The following is a 20,823-nucleotide window of genomic DNA, read 5'->3' on the forward strand; positions in this document are numbered from 1 at the left end:
CCTGACGTGGGACTGAACCCCAGAACTCCAGGACCATGCCCCAGGCTGAAGGCACTGAGCCACCCAGGCTGCCCTAAAAAAAAAATCTTAAAAAAAACCACTCATGCTTATCAAGTTGGCAAAATTTAAAATAAAGATAATATTAGGTAATAAAATTAATAACCAAAGCTCAAGATGCAAATTACCTATGATCCAGAAATTTTATTCCTAGGCATGTAGAAAGAAACTTGCATTTGTATACCAGGTTATACACACAATATTTTTAACACATTGTTTATAGATACAAATATATAAAACTGGAAAGAAACTCAAAAGTTCAGGATAGTAGTTACTCTGGAAGAAGAGGAAGTAGTATAGGATTATGGCAGGTGGTAGAGCACAGGAGCTTCTAAAGCTGTGAAGCTTCTAAACTTCATAGGAGCTTAATTACTTCAGAAGTAATTAAGTCCTCTTTCTTAAACTGAACAATGGGTACAGTATTCCTTATATGTATTTCAGTTTAAAAAAAAAAAAAGACATGGAAGATAGCAAAATCTGATATTTATTTAACAGGCATTCCAGAAAAAGAGAATGGAAGGGTAAAGAAGCAGTATTTCAAGAAATAAGTGAAGAAGATTAATTGAAGCTATGTTTAAAAAGAAAAGACACAGGGGCACCTAACTGGCGCAGGCAATTGAGTGTCTTCCTTTGGCTCAGGTTATAATCTCAGGTTCCTGGAGTCAAGCCCCACGTTGTGGGCTTCTTGTTCACCTGGGAGTCTGCTTTTCCCTCTCCCCTCTGTTGCCCCCCCACCCCAGTTTGTGCTCCCTCTGTCTCTCTTGCTCTCAAATAAATAAAATCTGTAAAAAAGAAAAAGACATAAAAATAAAGTGGTATTTTGTATAAAAGGAAGAACCAGTCACATTTTAGAAGCTACCAGGCAGCAGAGTTGTCTTGGATTGTCTTAAGATTGGGAGAATGAATTAATGCTTTACGATCAAGTGAGGTCTCGGCCCAGTCTCACGCCTTCCCCACTTCCTTTCGTCTTCAGAGAGTACACACTAGATGTGTACAGACTCTCCTCTGTGGTCACACAGCACGATGCCAAGAAAGCTGGGGCTGAGGTGGTAAAGCAGGTGGAACACCCTTTGCTGAGTGGTCTGCTGTACCCCGGATTACAGGTACTCAGGAGGGGTGGAGTTGCCCAATGACCTTTTCTGCTCTGTTTCTAACCACGGGTCACAAATCCGTCTCTCAGTTGTAATGAAGCCCAAGTACTTGCTGTTCCTTCCCTGTGCTGCAGGCCTTCTGGTCTCCCTCCCCCTTTCTGGCAAGCCTTTTGACTTTTTCAGCTGTAGGTCCTCCCCTATCTATCTGCCCTTTAAAACACTGCTCGTCTCACACATCTTTTTTTTAATTTATAAATCAGCTTATTTGCAGATTTTATGTTTTCGGGTTTTTTTGTTTTTTGGTTTTTTTGTTTTTTTTTTTTTTGGTTTTTTTGTTTGTTTGTTTGTTTGTTTTTTAGTAAACCCTATATCCCAGTGTGGGGTTTGAACTCACAACCCTGAGATTAAGAGCCACACCTTCCACTGACTGAGCCAGCCTGGTGCCCCCAGATTTTATATTTTCTTTATGTTCATTTCAGTTAACAAATGTATTTACATAGGTATACACGGAATTCACACCAGTTATTTACAGATCATACTGGCATACCACACCTTAAGTCTTTTGTGCAAAGGTACACTGGATGTAACTATTGGCTGAAAATGGCCTGATAACCAGGCTATTTACACATAAATAGTAAATGGATTTTTTTTTCATGTCTGCAGAATACAGTACACACATGGAAGCCAGTTCTCCCAGAGAATGCTGTGCAACGTCACACATCTTCTTTATATTGATCATGATCTCTGAAATGAAGAAAATTTCAGAGTGATGTGTAAAGATAAATTTTTGGTGGGGTGCCTGGGTAGCTCAGTTAAGCAGCTGACTCTTGATTTCGGCTCAGGTCATGATCTCAGGGTTATGAGATCGAGCTCCGCATTAGGCTCCACACTCAGTGGGGAGTCTGCTTGAGATTTTCTCTCTCGCCCTCTGTCCCTCCCTTCACCACACACACCCCACAGGCATATTCTGTCTCTCTTTAAAATAAGTAAATCTTGCGATCCCTGGGTGGCGAAGTGGTTTGGCGCCTGCCTTTGGCCCAGGGTGTGATCCTGGAGGCCTGGGATCAAATCCCATGTCGGGCTCCTGGTGCATGGAGCCTGCTTCTCCCTCTGCCTGTGTCTCTGCCCCCCTCCCCCAGTGTGACTATCATAAATAAATAAAAAAATTAAAAAAAAAAAAAAAAGTAAATCTTTAACAAAAATAAAACAAAATATATATATTTTTTAGGCATCTATTTTCCATTAAACAAAACATATCATATTTCATATGTATTTGTTGAGCAAGGAGAAGATAGAAAAATTCAAACCAAGTTGTTAATACTGGTTACTAGCTCAAAAGGTAGGACAAAAATGATAATAGGCTTAACTTTTTCTTTGTATATATTTTTTTAGATTTTTATTTGTGTATGAGAGAGAGAGAGCATGTGCACTCTCAAGTGGGGGGCTGGATAGAGAGAAAGGACAGAGAATCCTCAAGCAGACTCCATATTGAACTTGGAGCCCAATGCAGGGCTCCATCTCATGACCCGAAAATAATGACCTGAGCCAAAACCGAGTCAGACTGAGCCACCCAGGTGCCCCTCTTTGTGTATTTCTATAATGTTTAGTATAAGAGAAGCGCCTAGATGACTTAGTCAGTTGAGCGTCCAACTCTTGATTTTGGCTCACATCATGATCTCAGGGTCATGGGATGGTACCCTGCATCAGGCTCTATGCTCAGCAGGGAGTCTGCTTGTCCCTCTCCCTTTGCTTCTCCCGCTTGAGCACAAACACTCTCTCTTTCTCTCTAATAAATAAATAAATAAACTCTTTAAAAAATATATTTGGTATAAGAATATCAAGTCTTCCCTTATCACTTCCAAAAGAGCTTTCTATGTGTTAAGCCTGGAGACATTTAGATCTGCACTGTCCCCTATGGCAGCCTCTCCTCTAGTTACGGTCATATATGGCTATTAAAAATAATTACAGGGATCCCTGGGTGGCGCAGCGGTTTGGCGCCTGCCTTTGGCCCAGGGCGTGATCCTGGAGACCCAGGATCGAATCCCACATTGGGCTCCCGGTGCATGGAGCCTGCTTCTCCCTCTGCCTGTGTCTCTGCCTCTCTCTCTCTCTCTCTGACTATCATAAAAAAAAAAAAAAAAAATTACAATTAAAGTTTTTAGGTTTCAGTCACATTGGCTATATTTCAAGTGTTCACAGGCCACATGCACCTAGTGGCTAACCTATTGGGACAGCACAGACATAGAACATATTCATCATTCCAGAATATTCTAGTGGACAGTGCTCTTCTAGATTGTTCCTGCTTGCTCACCTTTCTCTTCCTCTCCTTCTTCCTCTTCCCTCCATTCAATCAGACATGAAATCTTATCAATTCTACTTTTAAAATCTCTTACATATATTCTTGTTCTCCATTCCCACTGACATCGTTCAGCATCGTTTCTTACCTGGACTCACAGCAGCCTCCTCACCGTTCTCTTTGTCTCCAGTCCAAAGGCCTCCACTCTGTGCCCTGCCCTCTGACTGGTATGATCTTTCTACAGTGTGGGCCAGGATGATGCTAGACACCCTAGTGTGGTATTCAGGATCCTTACTTCTCTGATGCCTTCACTAACCACTTCCTCCATCCGCTTACGTTTGTGCTTTTGCAAACTAAATCACTCATAATTTCCCTAAACATTTCACACCTCCCTGCCTTCTGACATCTGTTTCCTCTCCATGGTGAAAAACATCTATATATTCTTCAAAACCAAGCTCAGCCCACAGTCTGATTCCAGGAAGCCTTCACTGCCACCTGTCTGACCAGCTACTAGCACTGTTCGTTAAATGAACATCTGGGATAGCCCTTTACACACTGTACTGAAATTATGTTTATATGCCTCTTTTTTCAACTGAATAATGGGCTTCTTGAAGGCTGAGTTTGGATCCAATTCAACTCTGCATCCAAAGGGCTGGCACTAGGCCTGGCATGTAGTATGTGATAATACCTGTTTGTTTACGAGTTTAGTCTTGCTTTTTGTTTCTGAGCTCTCACAGCACATTCTTCTTATGCCATTTTTAAAAAAGATTTTATTTATTTGAGGGAAAGAGAGAGAGAGAGGACAAGAGGGGGCAGAGGAAGAGGGAAAAGCAGGCTACCTGAGGAGCAGGGAGCCCAATGTAGGGCTCCATCTAGGACCCTGGGATCATGACCTGAGCCGAAGGCAGATGCTTAACCAACTGAACCACCCAGGGGGCCCTCTTATGCCATTATTTGACATTTGTCACAGGCTGCCTTATTCACTGGGTACCTTTGACATGACTGTGGTGTGTCTTCTTCCCTCCCTGCCCCACTAGTCTGTGAGCTTCCTGAAGGCAGGGGCTGTTAACATTTTCCTTCATGACATCTACATGGAGTACGGTTCACCTCAGGCACTCAGCAAATGTTTATGCCACTCTTGAGGCCTACAAGGAGGCTGGATGCTATATTTGCTTCCTGGCTCTACTTTCTGGGAAAAAAAAAAGTATGATTTTCAAAACTTTCTGGTATCTCAGATCCATATAGAAGAAATACAGTAGGAGTTTATGCTCATGTGTTTTTTTCCACAGGCATTAGATGAAGAGTATTTGAAAGTAGATGCCCAATTTGGAGGTGTTGATCAGAGAAAGATTTTTACCTTTGCAGAGAAGGTACGTATCCTCTTTCCTATATTTTTTCCTTTTGTACCTCGGGTATGCAATTAAATTTTTTTGAATATGCCAGTCCCACTACTCATAACTATATTGTTTGGTAGGTATTGTTCTCCCTGGTTTGCAGACAAGAAAACTAAGTGTCAAGAAAGAAAGTTGTCAGTTGTCACACTGCTAGTGACTGAGCAGAAATTAGCACTCAAACCTATCTAACTCAAATAGCCCATGCTCTTGCTGCTACTAGGAAGCTGTCCCCAGACCTGTTGGATTTGCTCTTTCCTAATAATTTCTAGGGACAAGGACCACCAGTCAGAACTACTGGCCTTTCCCAGAGCATTCAGCCCGTATTGCTCTGGATCTCACATAAACCACTCATTTCTGAGAAACTCTTTAACAAGGTTTATTTATTTATTTATTTATTTATTTATTTATTTATTTATTTATTTATTTATTTTAAGATTTTATTTACTTATTCATGAGAGACACAAAGAGGAAGAGGCATAGACACAGGCAGAGGGAGAAGCAGGCTCCATGCAGGGAGCCTGACGTGGGACTTGATCCCTGGTCTCCAGGATCACACCCTGGGCTGCAGGCTGCGCTAAACTGCTGTGCCACTGGGGCTGCCCTTTAACAAGGTTTAAAGGAGGAAATCAGAGCATACCCTTAATAGTTCTTTTTGGGGGAAGAACTTGAGTAAGTTAGAAAGGGCTACTGAAAAAAAAATAAAATAAAATAAAATAAAATAAAATAAAATAAAATAAAATAAAATAAAATAAAATAGAAAGGGCTACTGAGAAATGGTTGTTATTTCTGAAAGCTTCTCAAAACCTCATCTTGGCAAGAGTATGGAGAAAACACTGTTAGCGGAAATGTCAATTTCTGGAGGGTAGTTTGCCATAATAATTATACAAATTGGTGCTAAGGACATAATCTTAAAAGTGCAACTTCAGTTATGTATGAAACTATTTTATCACATTATCAGTTTAAAGGTAAAATCTAGAAATAGGGATGCCTTGCTGGTTCAGTGGGTAGAGCATACAACTCTTGATCTCAGGCTTATGAGTTTGAGCCCCACACTGGGTATAGATATTACTTAAAAATAAAGTCTTTTTAAAAATAAAATCTTTTGGGCAGTCCAGGTGGCTCAGTGTTTTAGCGCTGCCTTCAGCCCAGGGCGTGATCCTGGAGACCTTGGATGGAGTCCCACGTTGGGTTCCCAGCATGGAGCCTGCTTCTCCCTCTGCCTGTGTCTCTACCTCTCTCCCTCTCTGTCTCTCATGAATAAATTAATTAAATCTTAAAAAAAGAAAAAATACTTAAATAAAATATTTTTTAAAAATCTAGAAATAAACCCACATCCAATGGCAAGGGATTGTTAAATGATATATGTTATGATAACTCATCACGATGAAATGTTATATAGTATTTTTTAAATGGCTTTTGGATTTTCTTTTTATTGTTTTAATTTTATTTCCAGTATAGTTAACATACAGTGTTATATTAGTTTCAGGTGTACAATATACTGGTTCACCAGTTCTTTACATTACTCAATGCTCATCAGGACAAGTGTGCGTCTAATCCCTATCCCTTATTTCCCTCATCCTCTCATCCCCCTCCCCTCTGGTAACTATCAGTTTGTTCTCTAGAATTGAGTCTATGTCTTGGTTTATCTCTCTCTCTCTTTTTTTCCCTTTGCTACTTTGTTTTTTTCTTAAATTCCACATATGAGTGAGGTCATATCTTTTTCAGACTGGCTTATGGTGTTGGGGTATATTTAATGAATGAGGAATGCTTAAAATGTAAATTTTTTGATTAAGTATTTCATATTATCTCCTCCGTTAACTTATTTTTTTTTTAAGATTTTATTTATTCATGAGAGATAGAGAGAGAGAGGCAGAGACACACAGGCAAAGGGAGAAGCAGGCTCCCCAGAGGGAGCCTGACAGTGGGACTGGATCCTGGGTCTCTAGGATCACGCCCTGGGCTGAAGGCAGCGCTAAACCTCTGAGCCACCTGGGCTGCCCTCCTCTGTTAACTTTTTAGTTGAATCTACTTTTATTATTCTAGCAGAGATGGCCCATGGTTTATTTTTGTGAAACTCACAAGCTCTAAGAATGGTATGTGTGAAAAAAAAAAAAATGGTATGTGTGTGTATGGAGAGACCATGTGTGTGCCAAGTCCCAAAGTCTAAAATATTATTTGGTCCTTTTCAGAAAAGTTTGCCCACCCATGCTCTAGAGATTACAACATGGGTCTTTGTAATGTGTTATAGTTTAAATTAGATATTTTTGCCACATCTCAATGATGTAAAAACCTACAATTTTTTCTTTTTTTTTTCCTACAATTTTTTCTAAGTCCTTCTTGCTATTTGTGCTATTGTCATATAGTTCACTTTTACATGTATTTTAAGTCCCAAGACTTTATTATAAATTCCTTTTTAAACAATCAGTTTTCATGTATATACTTAGCCCTACTCACCTTTCCTGGTACTCTTGACTCCTTCCAGCACTCCAGTGGCTCTGGGCTTCCATCTGGGATCATTTTCCTTCAACCTAAAGAATGCCTCCTCCCCTCTGCCCCAATATTGCCATTGGTAGCACGGGTCATAAATAATGAGTTCTTTCAGCTATCTTTTGTCTGAAAACATCTTTCTTTTGTTTTCCCTGGATATCAAATTCTAGGTTGGCGGTTATTTTTCTTTTACCACTTTAAAGAGCTATCCCATTGCCTCTGGTTTCCTTAGTTTTCATTGAGAAATCACCTGTAAATATTATTGTGTCTCTTTTATAGATAATACAGCTTTTCTCCAGCTGTTCTTAGCATTTTGTCTCTGATTTTCAGCATTTGACTATGGTGTTCTTGGATATAGTTTTCTTGGTATTTATCCTACTTGGATTTTGCTGAGCTTCCTGAGTGTTTTCAGCAGTTTTGGGAAATTGTCCCCTATTATTTCCTTAAATATTGCTTCTGTCATATTCTCTCTCCTGCTCTGGGACCCTAATTATACATAGGGTCGACCTCCTGACTATGTCCCACACATCTCTTATATTCTGTTGTTTCCCTTTTTTTTTTTTCGTCCTGTCTGTGCTTTAGTTTGATTATTCTCTACTGACATTTCTTCAAGTTCACCAATCCTGTCCTCTGTTAAATCATATCATGCCATTTTAGAGCTTCCAGTTGGTTCTCTTTTATAGATCTTTATTTATAGATCTTTTTTATGATCTTTATTCCAATATCTGGATTATTCCTAGGTCTGCTTTTATTGACTGTTTTAACTATCAGCCATTTTTTTTCTGTTTCTCGTTTCTAATACTTTTTTTTATATCAAAGACATTGTAGATATGTTGTAGAGACTCTGGATTATGTTTATAGTGTGCTGTGCTTTCTGTAGACTGTTAAATTACTGCCTTATCACCTTGATCCTGTCATGGGGCTGGTTCTAGGCTTTGTCAGAACAGGTCTATTTCAATTTTGCCCTTCCTCCTGTGATGTGGTCCGTATTCCTGTTATATGACTTTTCTGGAGTCTCAAACCCAAATCTTAGGGTGTTCACAAAGACCTCTCCACTCTGAGTGGATCTAAACTTCAACCTCTGTTTCCCCAGCACTATACGGTGTTTAAAATCTCTGTGCAGATCTCCAGCCTCCCAGCACCTGTTATCTGCTAGGCTCCCTGGCATCCTTCTGTATGCACACATAGCTAGGAGTTAGCACAGAAATAGTGGGGAGTTTTGACTTAGATTTGGGGGTAAGGTGCTCACTTCACTCTGGAACCCTTCCCAAATCCTAGCCTCCTGGGAGCCCTGAACCCCAATCTCTGTCTCCTCTGCTTCATCAGACATCTGTTCTCTTTTTCTCAACACCTGGTTTGGGAAAAGAGCCCTCAAGGAGAAAGTAAGGGTGAGTGTGGGTCACCTTTGCTTTCCCTCCTGTCAAGATTTATAGTGTACACCTATTGCTATTGAATGCCTACAAATGGTCATTTTATATATTTCCACCTTACCTTTTATGGTTGTTTCTGGTGGCAGAGTAAATCCATCGTAATGTAAAAATCACACTGTAATACTAATAGAAAAGTGGTTGAGAAAAAAATAATTTTTTAAAGATTTTATTTATTTATTCATGAGAGAGACACACAGAGAAGCAGAGACATAGGCAGAGGGAGAAGCAGGCTCCCTGCAGTGAGCCTGATGTAGGACTCCATCCCAGGACCCCAGGATCATAACCTGAGCCAAAGGCAGACGCTCAACCACTGAGCCACCGAGATGTCCCTAACTTTATATATACACCATCAAAAGGTTGTATATTCAACACAATGGAATATTTTTCAGCGACAAAAAAAAAAAAAAAAAAAAGAATGAAATCCTGCTATTTGCAATGACACAGACGGAGGTAGAGAGTATAGTGCTAAGCAGAATAGGTCACTCAGAGAAAGACAGATACCATATGATTTCACTGATATGTGGAATTTAAGAAACAAAACACAAATGAATGAAGGGAGGAAAAAGAGAAAAAGGCAAACCAAGAAACAGACTCTTAACTCTATAGAGGACAAACTGCTGGTTACCAGAGGCGGGAAGGAGGTAAGGGAGGGGTGAAATAGGTGATGGGGATTAAGGAGGGAGGGCACTTGTGATGAGCACCGGGCATTGTATGGAAGTGCAGAATCACTAAATTCTACTCCTGAACTAATATTATACAGTATGTTAACTAAGTTTAAAAAGAAACTTTAAAAAAGAAAGAAGGAAAGGTTGTATATTTGGTAGAAAAAAAGATTGGAAGGACTGTATCAAACTATTAAGTTGCTGGCCAAATTAGATGAGATTGGAGCACTTAGGAGAAATTTATACTAATACTTGGTTTGTGCATTTCTTTCTAACTCCTCAGTATCTCCCTGCACTTGGCTACTCAAAACGGGTCCATCTGATGAATCCTATGGTTCCGGGATTAACTGGCAGCAAAATGAGTTCCTCAGAAGAGGTGGGTTTGCTAGCTCTGACTTGAGTTCAGAAATCTTCAGCAAGAGATGAAGAGATTGCGGGCTCGAGAAAAGAGTCACCCGGCTAACTAGAATTCTTGTAAATTTGAGTTATGAGGAACCTAAAGTCATCCAATTAATTTCAGTGGTTCTTGACTACTAAAGGACCAAGAAGCAGTCCTGATGGGATCCAATCATAATTTTAACAGTTTTATTGCTGCTGATAAAACGCACAAGCAAAAGTAATTTCTTCATTCATAGAACTGTGATAAAATTCAGCCTTCTTAATGAGGTTAATGAGGCTAGGGTTGCATTTTACCAAATAGCATCTTAATTCTCAGGTGATGTTTGACATAACTAATATGATAACTGCAATATCTTTTTTTTTTTTTTTTTTTTCCAGTATCTTTTAACATTTAAAAGTCCTGCTTAGGAAAAGTACACTTTTGTTTTGATCCCTAAGGGTACAGAATGGGGGCCTTAGTGGAACCCAAAGATGTGAAAGGTTGAATTCTGGATTCCCAAACACAGCTGAGCTTCAGCAATACCTAGGGAATTAAAAAAAAAAAAAAAAAAAAAAGCATCGATTAGACTGTTTTTAGAGATTCTGATAAAGTAGTTCTGGACAATATCAGGAATCTGTATTTACTTTCATATTTTACCAGGTGATTCTGATTAAAGTCATGGTTGGGTGTTCATCTAGCTTCAGTCTGGCTTCTCAGTTTTTTGAACAGAGATCAGTAAATTTATGCATGGAAACTTAGAGTTTTTAGAATAATATACTCATTTGTTTTTCTCTGTGTTAAAATGCTCCATGTATTAGTTATTTCTTTGACAAACTATCATACCACTCACACCATTTAGTAACATTCACTGTATGTTAACCCTGGAAATCAGAGTTAGTAGCAGTTTCTGAACATGACTACATCAGAATCACTCAGAGAGCTTTTCAAAAATACAGATTCCTGGCCCAGCCTCAAGAGATTTTGATTCATCTCCCAGTGATTTACTTTTTTTTAAAAGCACTCCAGATGATTCATATACAGACATACATGGACCAGAATTTGGTAACCACTGAACACCAAGAACCATAAGCTTACTCACTGCAAAATAAGAAACAATACCTATTACCCTGAAAGGGAAAACGGCTCTAGATACTAGACAGTACCTGGTATTGGGGGTTGCCATGTAGCAAGTCCTCTCACACACTGTTTTGGGCAGTAACGATTAGTATGCTCCTTTGAGAAAATAGTTTTGGGCCTAGCAGTTTTAGGTAGCTTAAGGAAAGAATCCTAGAGAGAGCAAAAACAAAAACAAAAAAACCTCTGCAGAGATGTTCATTGTAATATTGCATATAATTTACAAAAATTAGAAAATAATTTAACAGTTTAGAAAGTATATTGTCACTAATAATTGGGAATATGATACAGCATAAAAATTATAAGGAAAGACTAGGTAGCCACTCAGAAATACTTACAATATAGTCTCAAGTGAAAAAGCAAAGGGTAGACATTTGTTCTCCAACTAGAAGTTTGTAAGAACTATAAATTTGTAACAATGTTCTGTGTTGAAGGCCTTAGAAGAACACAGGAACATTGAAATCATTATTTTTGGCAATGTTGTGAGTGGTTCTTGACTCTGATTAATTCTGCTTTTATTAAAGTTGTTAATGTTTAACTATTTAAAAAAAAAACATTAAAATACACAGAGTATTTGAGCATATCTCATTTCTCACCATAAGAGGTCCTTTCTCCTCCGTGGCTTCTAGGAGTCCAAGATTGATCTCCTTGACCGGAAGGAAGATGTGAAGAAAAAATTGAAGAAGGCCTTCTGTGAGCCAGGAAATGTGGAGAACAATGGAGTTTTGTCTTTCATCAAGCATGTCCTCTTTCCTCTCAAGTCCGGTAAGACACTCCTTGGTTGCTTCCCAGAGGCCAGGCCAAAGTAGCAAAACTAGTATTGTGATCATACTTGTGGTTTGTCAGGAGTCTTCCTTCAGAGATGGGCTTCCCTGATTCTGTGCTCTGACTTCTAATACACCAGTGTACATTTGCAGTTGGGATATCATTTCATTGCCCATGAGATTGTCACTGGGTTACTCTACATAGGGTGATAGGGTGGGCAGGGGTTGTAGAAATGAGGGTGGGCACAGGCATGCTGAATTAGAGAAGTATGAAAGAAATGTAATGCACGATCCTTTCCCTTGAGCTTGGATGCCGCTGGGTTGCTAGCTCATCTGATTTAAGAACAATAAAATGCCATATAATAAAGTTTAAAATATACAACAAAAACTCTAAATATCCATAACATTGAGCTAGGAATGCTGACTCTGCCATTATTGATGAGTTTGTTGTCATGGATCCTTTGTCTTACAGAGTTTGTGATCCTTCGAGATGAGAAATGGGGTGGAAACAAAACCTATACCGTTTACTTGGACCTAGAAAAGGACTTTGCTGATGAGGTAATCCCAAAGGAGGAGTAATCCCCACTGAATTCCTTCTGATGGACCTCTCCTTCTTGGCCTAGGCAGATTTCTAGTACCTGCCCCAAGTTTCTGCTTGATGCTTTCCAGGGCTGTGTATTGTGAGTAATGGCTTAATGAGGATTTGGGTGGTTCACAGGTTAGGCAAGCAAATGGCACAAAACTAATATATTAGTATCCTATTCACTCTGCAAAGGATTTAACCTGGAATAAAGGACCAAACCCAGCAAGATGAACCATTTTAGGGAGAGGTGCATAGTCAAGGTTTAAAAAAGAAACATCTAGGAAAGGACAGCATAGAGGATCCTGCTGATCTCAACAGACAGCTTCACAAAAGAACTACTAGGTACCCATGAGTTAGGCACCAGAGGATTAAATCCTTGTGAAGCTCATGGTCCAGAAAGAGAGGCAGACGTATAAACAAATAGTATGGCTGTGTGACTATATGATGATGATGTATACACAGTCCAAAGGTAAAATAGGGAAGTGATTACCTGGCTGTCCGGCAAAGCTTTGCAGAGGGGACAACATCCAAAAGACACAGAAGGTGAAATAGCATGATGTGGAATCGCAAAATGGCATGGTCTGACATGAATCTAAAAGGTGAGGCATGAATTATTGTGGGCAAGACAGGAGGGGCCAGGTCATAAAGGGAAGATGTGATAGTGGTGCATATGGGGACTGGAATGGGGGCTTTTGGTTGACTCTGACTTTGGGTTGAATCAGTGTGATTGGATGATCAGAAATGTTAAGCCTTGGTGTAAGACATCAGAAATGTGGAGTCTGGAACCAGGGAGCCAATAGTCCATTCAGTTCTCGACTGTTGTGAGTACATTTGGAGTTGTGCCTTCAGCCCTGGACTTCAGTTTTATGAGGTTTATTTGATAGTCTGGGGTGTGTTGGTGGGGAGAGGAAGGAGGCTGTGATAGGGAATAGACCAAAACCCTTGTCACGGAAGCACAGTTGAAAGAACTGGGGATGTTTGGCTGGGAATCAGGCCTGTGTCCAATCCTCCTCAGATAACATGACCGACTCATGGGAGAAGGGTTGGGTTTCTTCCTGTGGCCCCAGAGGGCTAAGCCAGGTCTACAGGTGGGGACCATAGTGAAACATGTTCAGAATCAACATCAGGGAGAGCTGTGCAGCAACCTTTGTTGTATGACAACAAGCTGGACTGCCTCACTTAACTTTGTGACCTCATCACTGAGGTGTTCAAGCAGAGACCAGAAGCCCACTGCAGGCAACCTAGTGTGGGGGTTTGAACATCAAATAGAGGAAAAGACCTATGAACTCTGTGGCCTATTTTTTGGATGATTTTCACAGCCATTGCCCTGAAACCCTCTCCCTCCAGCCTGAGGCAGGCCACAAACCCCATATTTTAATAATAGAAAAGCTTTAGGCTTCCTCTGTCCAGTATGATAGCCACTAGCCTCATGTGGCTGTTTAAATGTAAACTACAATTCAGTTCCTCAGTTGCCCTGGGCACATAGTAAGGCTTACCTGCCACACACAGCCAGTGGCACCTATGTGACACAGCACATACAGAACATGTCCACTGTCACAGAAAGTGCTACTGGCTAGTGCTACTTCAGGCTCTTTTTTCAGATATGTTTCTTCTATCCTTCTTATTATTCCAATAAATGACTAGCCAGTAGCACTTTTAAAATTCCTAAGGGGGAATCCCTGGGTGGCTCAGCGGTTTAGAGCCTGCCTTTGGCCCAGGGCATGATCCTGCAGGCCCGGGATCGAGTCCCACATCAGGCTCCCTGCGTGGAGCCTGCTTCTCCCTCTGCCTGTGTCTCTGCCTCTCTCTCTGTGTGTCTTTCATGAATAAATAAATCTTTAAAAAAAAAAATTCCTAAGGAAATGAAGGAATATCATCAGAAACTAAAATGTAGGCACTGTTGTATTACAGGTATTCATGGCTAAGAGATACCCCTTAGAATATCTAGCAGAGCCTTTCAGGGCAGATTTGAAAAGTATAAAAGTACTAGTCACAGGACACAAGAAAAATTGAATTGCTGAGCTCCTACCACGCACTAGAATCACTCACCAGGGATCCCTGGGTGGCGCAGCGGTTTGGCGCCTGCCTTTGGCCCAGGGCGTGATCCTGGAGACCCGGGATCGAATCCCACATCAGGCTCCCAGTGCATGGAGCCTGCTTCTCCCTCTGCCTGTGTCTCTGCCTCTCTCTCTCTCTCTCTCTGTGACTATCATAAATAAATAAAAAAAAAATTAGAATCACTCACCATATTTACCCACATTGTGGGATTGAATCCTCATTCTGACTCTCTGAGGTATAGATATTCTCTTCAGTTCTTAAGTAAAGCATCTTAATAACCCTCTAAAGCTTAGAAGGTTATTAAGTGCCTGGTCCAGGGCTCACACAGCTAGCAGGGACTCTAACCCTGGTTCAACTCCAACGCACTTGCTCGCTCTTCTCACTTACTTAGCTACCCGCCAGGCTGTCTCCTTGGGTTGCCTCTCTGTTTCTCCGCCTGCAAATGACACCTGGTTCATGCCACTACTCTAAGCATGAATGGAGGGACTAGAAGAATTTGATTAATAAAAACATTCAAGTTACTTTGGCTCAGGTCATGATCTCCAGGTCATGAGATGGAGCTCCACAGTGGGCATGGAGGCTGCTTGAGATTCACTCTCTCCCTCTGCCCCTGCATGCGCGCTCTCTCTCTCTCTCTCTCTCTCAAATAAATAAATCTTTAAAAAAAAATAAAATAAAAATCCTCAATTTAGTATGGAATTCAGAGTCAAAAAACCTAAATCTCAGACAGGTAAAATAATCTTCCTAAACCTTTCTCCCCCCTCTTGGCTTTGTCAGCTTCCTAAGGTGATTCTGAGGATCAACAGCCTGTACTCTACATACACATTATCTTTAGTAGACTCAGATATCCTGTGCCCCACTCTGATACCTCCTTCCACTGGGCCTTTGTACACTTCTGCAGGTTGTACACCCTGGAGACCTCAAGAATTCTGTCGAAGTCGCCCTGAACAAGTTGTTGGATCCTATCCGGGAAAAGTTTAATACTCCTGCACTGAAGAAACTGGCCAGTGCTGCCTACCCAGATCCCTCGAAGCAGAGTAAGGCCAGCCAGGGAGCGGGGAAGGGCCAACGGGTGCATGACATCAGACAGAGAGCCTGTCAGTGGGCTTCAGGGAAAGGTCGGTCTCAAACTGAGAGCCCTAGAAGCCAGGGGGTCTGAAGTGCAAGGATATCCTACCCCATTAACTCCTGGAATGGAACTTGAGTCATCTTGATCTAGGTCTGGGCGATACTGTGAAGTGATTACATCCTGTTGTATGAAGTCTCCTGGTGTGAGATACATACTATGATGCTTCACTAAATGTTCTTTGGTTAGAGACCAGCTGGGTTAGACCATGAGGTAACACAGCTGTTCAGGCAGAGCTTGTACAGCTCCTTAGGGAAGCTCATCTTCAGCTTTGTCTAATACCTTTCCATATGCTTCTGAGTGGCTCTTAGTTAGCCATCCACTTATCCATGATGCTGAGATATTAACATTGATGGTTTTGTGTGACCTTCCAGACTCGAAAAATGTATGTGGAGTGCATGAATGGAAATACCTAAAGGTAGCAAAACTACTACCATCCCTCTTCTTCCCTCCTCTCCAGCTAATAACTGAGGGAGAGAATAGATGAAAATCTGGCATGTCACTTCTAAAAGGTTGCTGATCCTGTTTTAAAGATGTAACTAGGGGCACCTGGCTGGCTCATTTGGTAAAAGCCCATGACTCCTGAGCTTGGGGTCATAAGTATGAGCCCCATATTGGGTGTAGAGATTATTTTAAAAAGAAAAAAAAGAAGATATAACTAAAGGGGTATGTTCTGGGGCAGCCCAGGTGGCTCAGCGGTTTAGTGCCTGCTTTCAGCCCAGGGCGTGATCCTGGAGACTTGGGATCGAGTCCCACGTCGGGATCTTTGCATGGAGCCTGCTTCTCTCTCTGCCTGTGCCTCTGCTTCTCTCTCTCTGTCCCTCATGAGTAAATAAATAAAATCTTTAAATAAGTAAAGTAAGTAAGTAAATAAAAAAGTGGGTATGTTCTGGGCATTCTGCGCTAAACCCCTGCTGGTGTCCTCATTGGGTGGGCTCAGCGGTTGACCTGTCATGGTGAAGGAGGAGAGTTCTGACCCCTCGGGTTCTTCTCATTCCCAGAGCCAGTTGCCAAAGGCCTTGCCAAAAATTCAGAACCAGAGGAGGTCATCCCATCCCGGCTGGATATCCGTGTGGGGAAAGTCATTAGTGTGGACAAGGTACTCATTTCTCATCACATCCCAGAGAGGCAGATAGGGGTCACATTTGTCTGTTTCCGTCTGGAGGAAACCTGGCCAGGGATGGGAAGTAACATCCCTGAGGTCATATTGCAAGTCAGAACACAGGCGCCTAACTCCAGGTGTCAGGCTTTTCCCTTTGCTGCCTCTGGACCTTATGCAACCAACCACAGCCAGGAACTCATAGAGGGGGAAGATATTAGTCAGAGGGAGCTTGCTTATCCGCTAAATCCGGTCCCATAGACTCCTCTGGTCTCTACCAGTTTGTCTGGACTTAGCTGCAGGCCTTATCTTGGATGAGCACTTTGTCGCCCTGTCCCATCCCACCCACCCCTGAAAATGGGGAAGGGACTTCCTTTTTCCCAGAGACAGAAGGTTATGTGACCTGGGACCATTGCTGTGGCTTTTTTTCCCTCTCTCAGCAATGTTTTTCACTGTAGACCCAACTACTGAAACAACCTTGAGATAGCTGCCAGTGCTCTTTGAGATGGTGCGGCCAGCGTTGTCCCCCACCCATCCACCAGGCTGGCGCAGCATGTAGCCACCCAGACAGTCCAGGCCTGTCTTCACCCCTGGAGGACACTCCTTGCACGCCTCATTCTACTCAAAGCCTGCCTCTTGGTGGAGGCTAAAATGTACCTTTACAACCCATTCTACTGTCGTCGGGACCTGGAAAGAGTTTGCCCCAGAGGGTCCCTTAGGAGCCTCTGCTGAGGAATGGACGCCCACTTCAGCAGTCAGAGGGCTCATCGGGCCCCGCCCGTGATCCATTCCATATGACACTGTCTGGGACTAATGTCTCTTGCTGGCAGCACCCAGATGCAGACAGCCTGTATGTGGAGAAGATTGATGTGGGAGAAGCTGAACCCCGGACTATCGTGAGCGGCCTGGTACAGTTTGTGCCCAAGGAGGAATTGCAGGATAGGCTGGTGGTGGTGCTGTGCAATCTGAAACCCCAGAAGATGAGAGGCATCGAGTCCCAAGGCATGCTTCTTTGTGCCTCTATGTAAGTGAGAACTTGGGGCGGAGTGCAAGAAGGGGGTGTGGGGGGAGAGGAGGGAATCAGCCTACATGGTGCCCTTCCATGCGCCAAGTGGAAACCCTGCAAGCACTATCCAAAAGATGATGCATGAAGGAATTATTTATTGTACAAGTACTGTGCGTGAAGCACTTTACCCAAAGTCAGTTTTATTAAGACAGAAGTTGAAGGCTCAAAGCAGTATTGTGCATGCCCAAGTCCCTCTACCAGTGAGAGATGGAGCCAGGAGTCAAACCTAATTCTGACTAGCTGTCCGGGCCTTGCTGTCTCTGTTCTGTCCTACTTCCTCCTCCAAAAGCCCAGATTTTGGTATCTCTCCCAACAGAGGGTCAAGGCAACGCTGATACCGTCCAGAAATGTAACTCAGTGCTGAGGATCTCCTGGGCCTCCAGCATTGTGGCCCCTCCATACAGGCCCTGATGCCTTGGCTTCCAGGGCCGCTGTGGGCAGTCCACAGCCTCACCGTGTCCTCGTCCTGTGTGTCTTCTCAGGGAAGGAGTAAACCGCAAAGTTGAGCCTCTGGACCCTCCGCCAGGCTCTGCTCCTGGGGAGCGAGTGTTTGTGAAGGGCTATGAGAAGGGCCAACCAGATGAAGAGCTCAAGCCCAAGAAGAAAGTCTTTGAGAAGTTGCAGGTAAGTAGGTGGCAATGCCCTGGCTCCTGCCTGGGCCACCTGTGCTGTGTCCCCAGACTGCTTTGCTACTGAGTCCACCATGGCCTTTGCTCCCACGCTGGGCTTTCCTGCCTCTAAGCCCCTCCCTTCCTGAGTCCAGACCTTTCTAGAGGAGGTGCCTGCAGAGCACGGGAGCTCTGGCACCTACTGAGAGTGGATAGACTATTTGAGGGGGTGTGAGGGACTTAGACATTTCCTCTTCTGATCCTCAGTCCATGATCAGAGGATTATCCCTATTTTGTCTGGCAGGATATTAGCCAGGGCCACACAGGGTCACCAGAAGTGATGGAGCGGGGATCCCCCCGCCCACCTTGGTCTTAGAGCACTCATTCTCTGCCCTCTGGGGCATGGACTCACATACAGCCCGTCCCTGGGACCCCTGAATGTGTTCCTTCTTCCCACAGATACTGAGCCCGATAGATGGGCAGCTATCGCCCTAGGGGTTCAGGCTGCATCAGGGAATAAAACGACAACAGTTCACTGTCCTCGTGGCACTAACATTACACCTGTGGCTTTCCCTAGTTAATCCCTCACATCCTCGCTCCGCCAGGTGTTTCTGGGAGGTGTTCAGAGTGCTTTCTACCACTGTCCTCCTGCATGTGGCAGGCTGGTGGTTTTATCCATTTCCTCTTTACTACATTTCCAGGCTGCTTTTTTGAATCATTTATTTTATCTGGCTATAAAATAAATTTCCCATGCAGAAATGTCCAAAATATAGGGGACATGAAGAAAACAAAATATCCATAGTCCTGCTGCCTAGAGGTACCAGAAAATAGCATCAGTGAGGATTTCTTTGTGGACTCTATGTATGGAAATAATGTATTTATACTTTGAGTCCTGCTATAGGTTTATTTTTTTATTTAACTTGATGCCAGAAAAACTTCCCCATCTTCTTAAACACTGAGAGGGGGTACCTGATTGCATAGTATTATATCATAATTACCATAATGTAACAAAATTATTTAATCTTTAATGTAAGACACTGAGGTTCTCAGGTTTTCACTATTCAATAGATATCTTGATACATAGTTCTTTGCACTTACTCAAGACTGTTTTCCTAAACTAAATGCCTCAGATGTGCTTGTTTGGATATGAGAGACCATGGTGAGCCACTGGCAGAGCAGTTTGGTCTGTCCAGCAGGTCTGTCCGCACCACTGGAGCGTAAGAGCCTGCTCTCCTGCAGCCCCGTGGCCACCACATTCACTGCTTTTGTTTCTTTTGTGCAGGCTGATTTTAAAACCTCTGAGGATTGCATCGCACAGTGGAAGCAAACCAACTTCATGACCAAGCTGGGGTGCGTCTCCTGTAAATCACTGAAAGGAGGGAACATCAGCTAGCTAATCCAGCATCCTGCTCCCTTCTCCTGTCACCCTGAGTCATCTGCTGTCTCAGTTTGTTCCGTCCTTCACCCCGTTTCCCCATCTCCCAGGACACCAAAGCAGGAAGTTTGGGACTTTATTAGGTGTGGAACTCAGTAAGTGGCAGCTCAATCTCCCCAGAATCCAGAAACATCCTGTCGGGGCTGCTGTGGTGAGCCACTGATCTCCTGGGTAGTATTGAGGTCGGGGCAGCAGCAGGGAGTCCAGCTCTACCTTCTTCCCCTGGCAGCTGACTGGAGAAACCTGGTTTCAATATAACTCATAGAAAAGGTTTCTGCCACAGTCCTTCTAATTGGAAAAATATTGGTTCCCATGTTTTCCTAGAGTTATCCCAGCAGCTGTGCCTCTGTCTGGGATCTGGTGCCTGAACTGGGGTAATTACAGCCTTTCCCCAACAGGAAATTGTGGGATTCGAAAAGGAAAGGGAGGGGAAGACAGAGAACCCAGTGGTCTACCAAGTGGTGGGCAGCTTTCCCCAGTGCCTGCCAACCGTGAGGCTTGAGGCTTGGCACTGGGGGCAGGGCCTGCCCTGGGGCTCCTGTGATTTTTTTCCCTTGATCCTGCTGGGTTGGGACATTCCCTAAACCAGCTGTGGGTTAATATCAGAAGTACGGCAGATGTGCAGCCTGAATCTTTCTTCAGAGAGGGTGGGGTACTTCTCCATAAGGCATCAATCAGAATCACTATCACTGTCATGAATTCAAATAAACTGTCTGAACAAGAGTGTCTGGATGGGGACTGTGAGCTGGACCATCTCAGGAGGGAGAAACACAAGTGTGGAGCAGCTGCCGGGCCCCTCACCCAGCATAGGCTGCTTGTATCTTGGACTTTTGACCCTGTAATGTTAGCAGGAGCAGGGACGGTGATGAATTGGATGGATCACAGACACTGACTTTTCCTTTGACGATAAAAGAGGCCTGGGGCGCCTGGTGGCTCAGTCGAACACCAGACTTGATTTCGGGCTCAGGTCATGATCCCAGGGTTGTAAGATCAAGCCTTGCGTTGGGCTCCATGCCCAGAGCACAGAGCCTGCTTAAGATATTCTCTCTCTCTCTCAAAAAAAGATAAAGCAGAAGAGGCCCATTTTGGGGTCCAATACTTAGAGCAGGCAGAAAGAACATTTTCCCAACCCCTGTCCCTCTCCAGTTAAGCAG

The 20,823-nt window shown here is 43.1% G+C and overlaps 2 protein-coding genes and 1 long non-coding RNA gene across 8 annotated transcripts in view; 1 reads left to right on the plus strand and 2 right to left on the minus strand.

The window, feature by feature from the left end:
• Window positions 1-3,722, minus strand: part of S100PBP (S100P binding protein) — a 53,165-nt gene extending 49,443 nt beyond the window's left edge. For 2 of the 3 annotated variants that reach the window (XM_072827219.1, XM_072827215.1), the window contains exon 1: window positions 3,593-3,722. The gene's annotated coding sequence lies outside the window, so the exon portion shown is untranslated. The remainder of the gene's footprint in view (window positions 1-3,592) is intronic. The other variant, XM_072827216.1, reaches the window with a different exon arrangement.
• The window catches only part of YARS1 (tyrosyl-tRNA synthetase 1), a 31,137-nt gene extending 10,745 nt beyond the window's left edge, over window positions 1-20,392 (plus strand). For all 4 annotated transcript variants that reach the window (XM_072827198.1, XM_072827199.1, XM_072827201.1 and 1 more), the window contains 10 exons: window positions 1,031-1,160; window positions 4,734-4,814; window positions 9,701-9,793; window positions 11,560-11,695; window positions 12,167-12,252; window positions 15,237-15,372; window positions 16,463-16,560; window positions 17,391-17,584; window positions 18,109-18,250; window positions 19,517-20,392. In XM_072827198.1, coding sequence (XP_072683299.1) covers window positions 1,031-1,160; window positions 4,734-4,814; window positions 9,701-9,793; window positions 11,560-11,695; window positions 12,167-12,252; window positions 15,237-15,372; window positions 16,463-16,560; window positions 17,391-17,584; window positions 18,109-18,250; window positions 19,517-19,627 — 1,207 coding nt within the window. In that variant the 3' untranslated portion in view covers window positions 19,628-20,392. The remainder of the gene's footprint in view (window positions 1-1,030; window positions 1,161-4,733; window positions 4,815-9,700; window positions 9,794-11,559; window positions 11,696-12,166; window positions 12,253-15,236; window positions 15,373-16,462; window positions 16,561-17,390; window positions 17,585-18,108; window positions 18,251-19,516) is intronic.
• On the minus strand, window positions 10,131-11,488 carry LOC140633975 (uncharacterized). The gene is made up of 3 exons (XR_012031558.1): window positions 11,269-11,488; window positions 10,960-11,083; window positions 10,131-10,339 (listed from the first exon to the last, which is right to left on the minus strand). It is a non-coding gene; the product is annotated as an uncharacterized lncRNA (long non-coding RNA).
• Window positions 20,393-20,823: the final 431 nt, after the last annotated feature.

Source organism: Canis lupus, chromosome 5 (genome assembly GCF_048164855.1).
Source record: "Canis lupus baileyi chromosome 5, mCanLup2.hap1, whole genome shotgun sequence".
In the NCBI taxonomy this organism is placed as follows: Eukaryota; Metazoa; Chordata; class Mammalia; order Carnivora; family Canidae; genus Canis; species Canis lupus.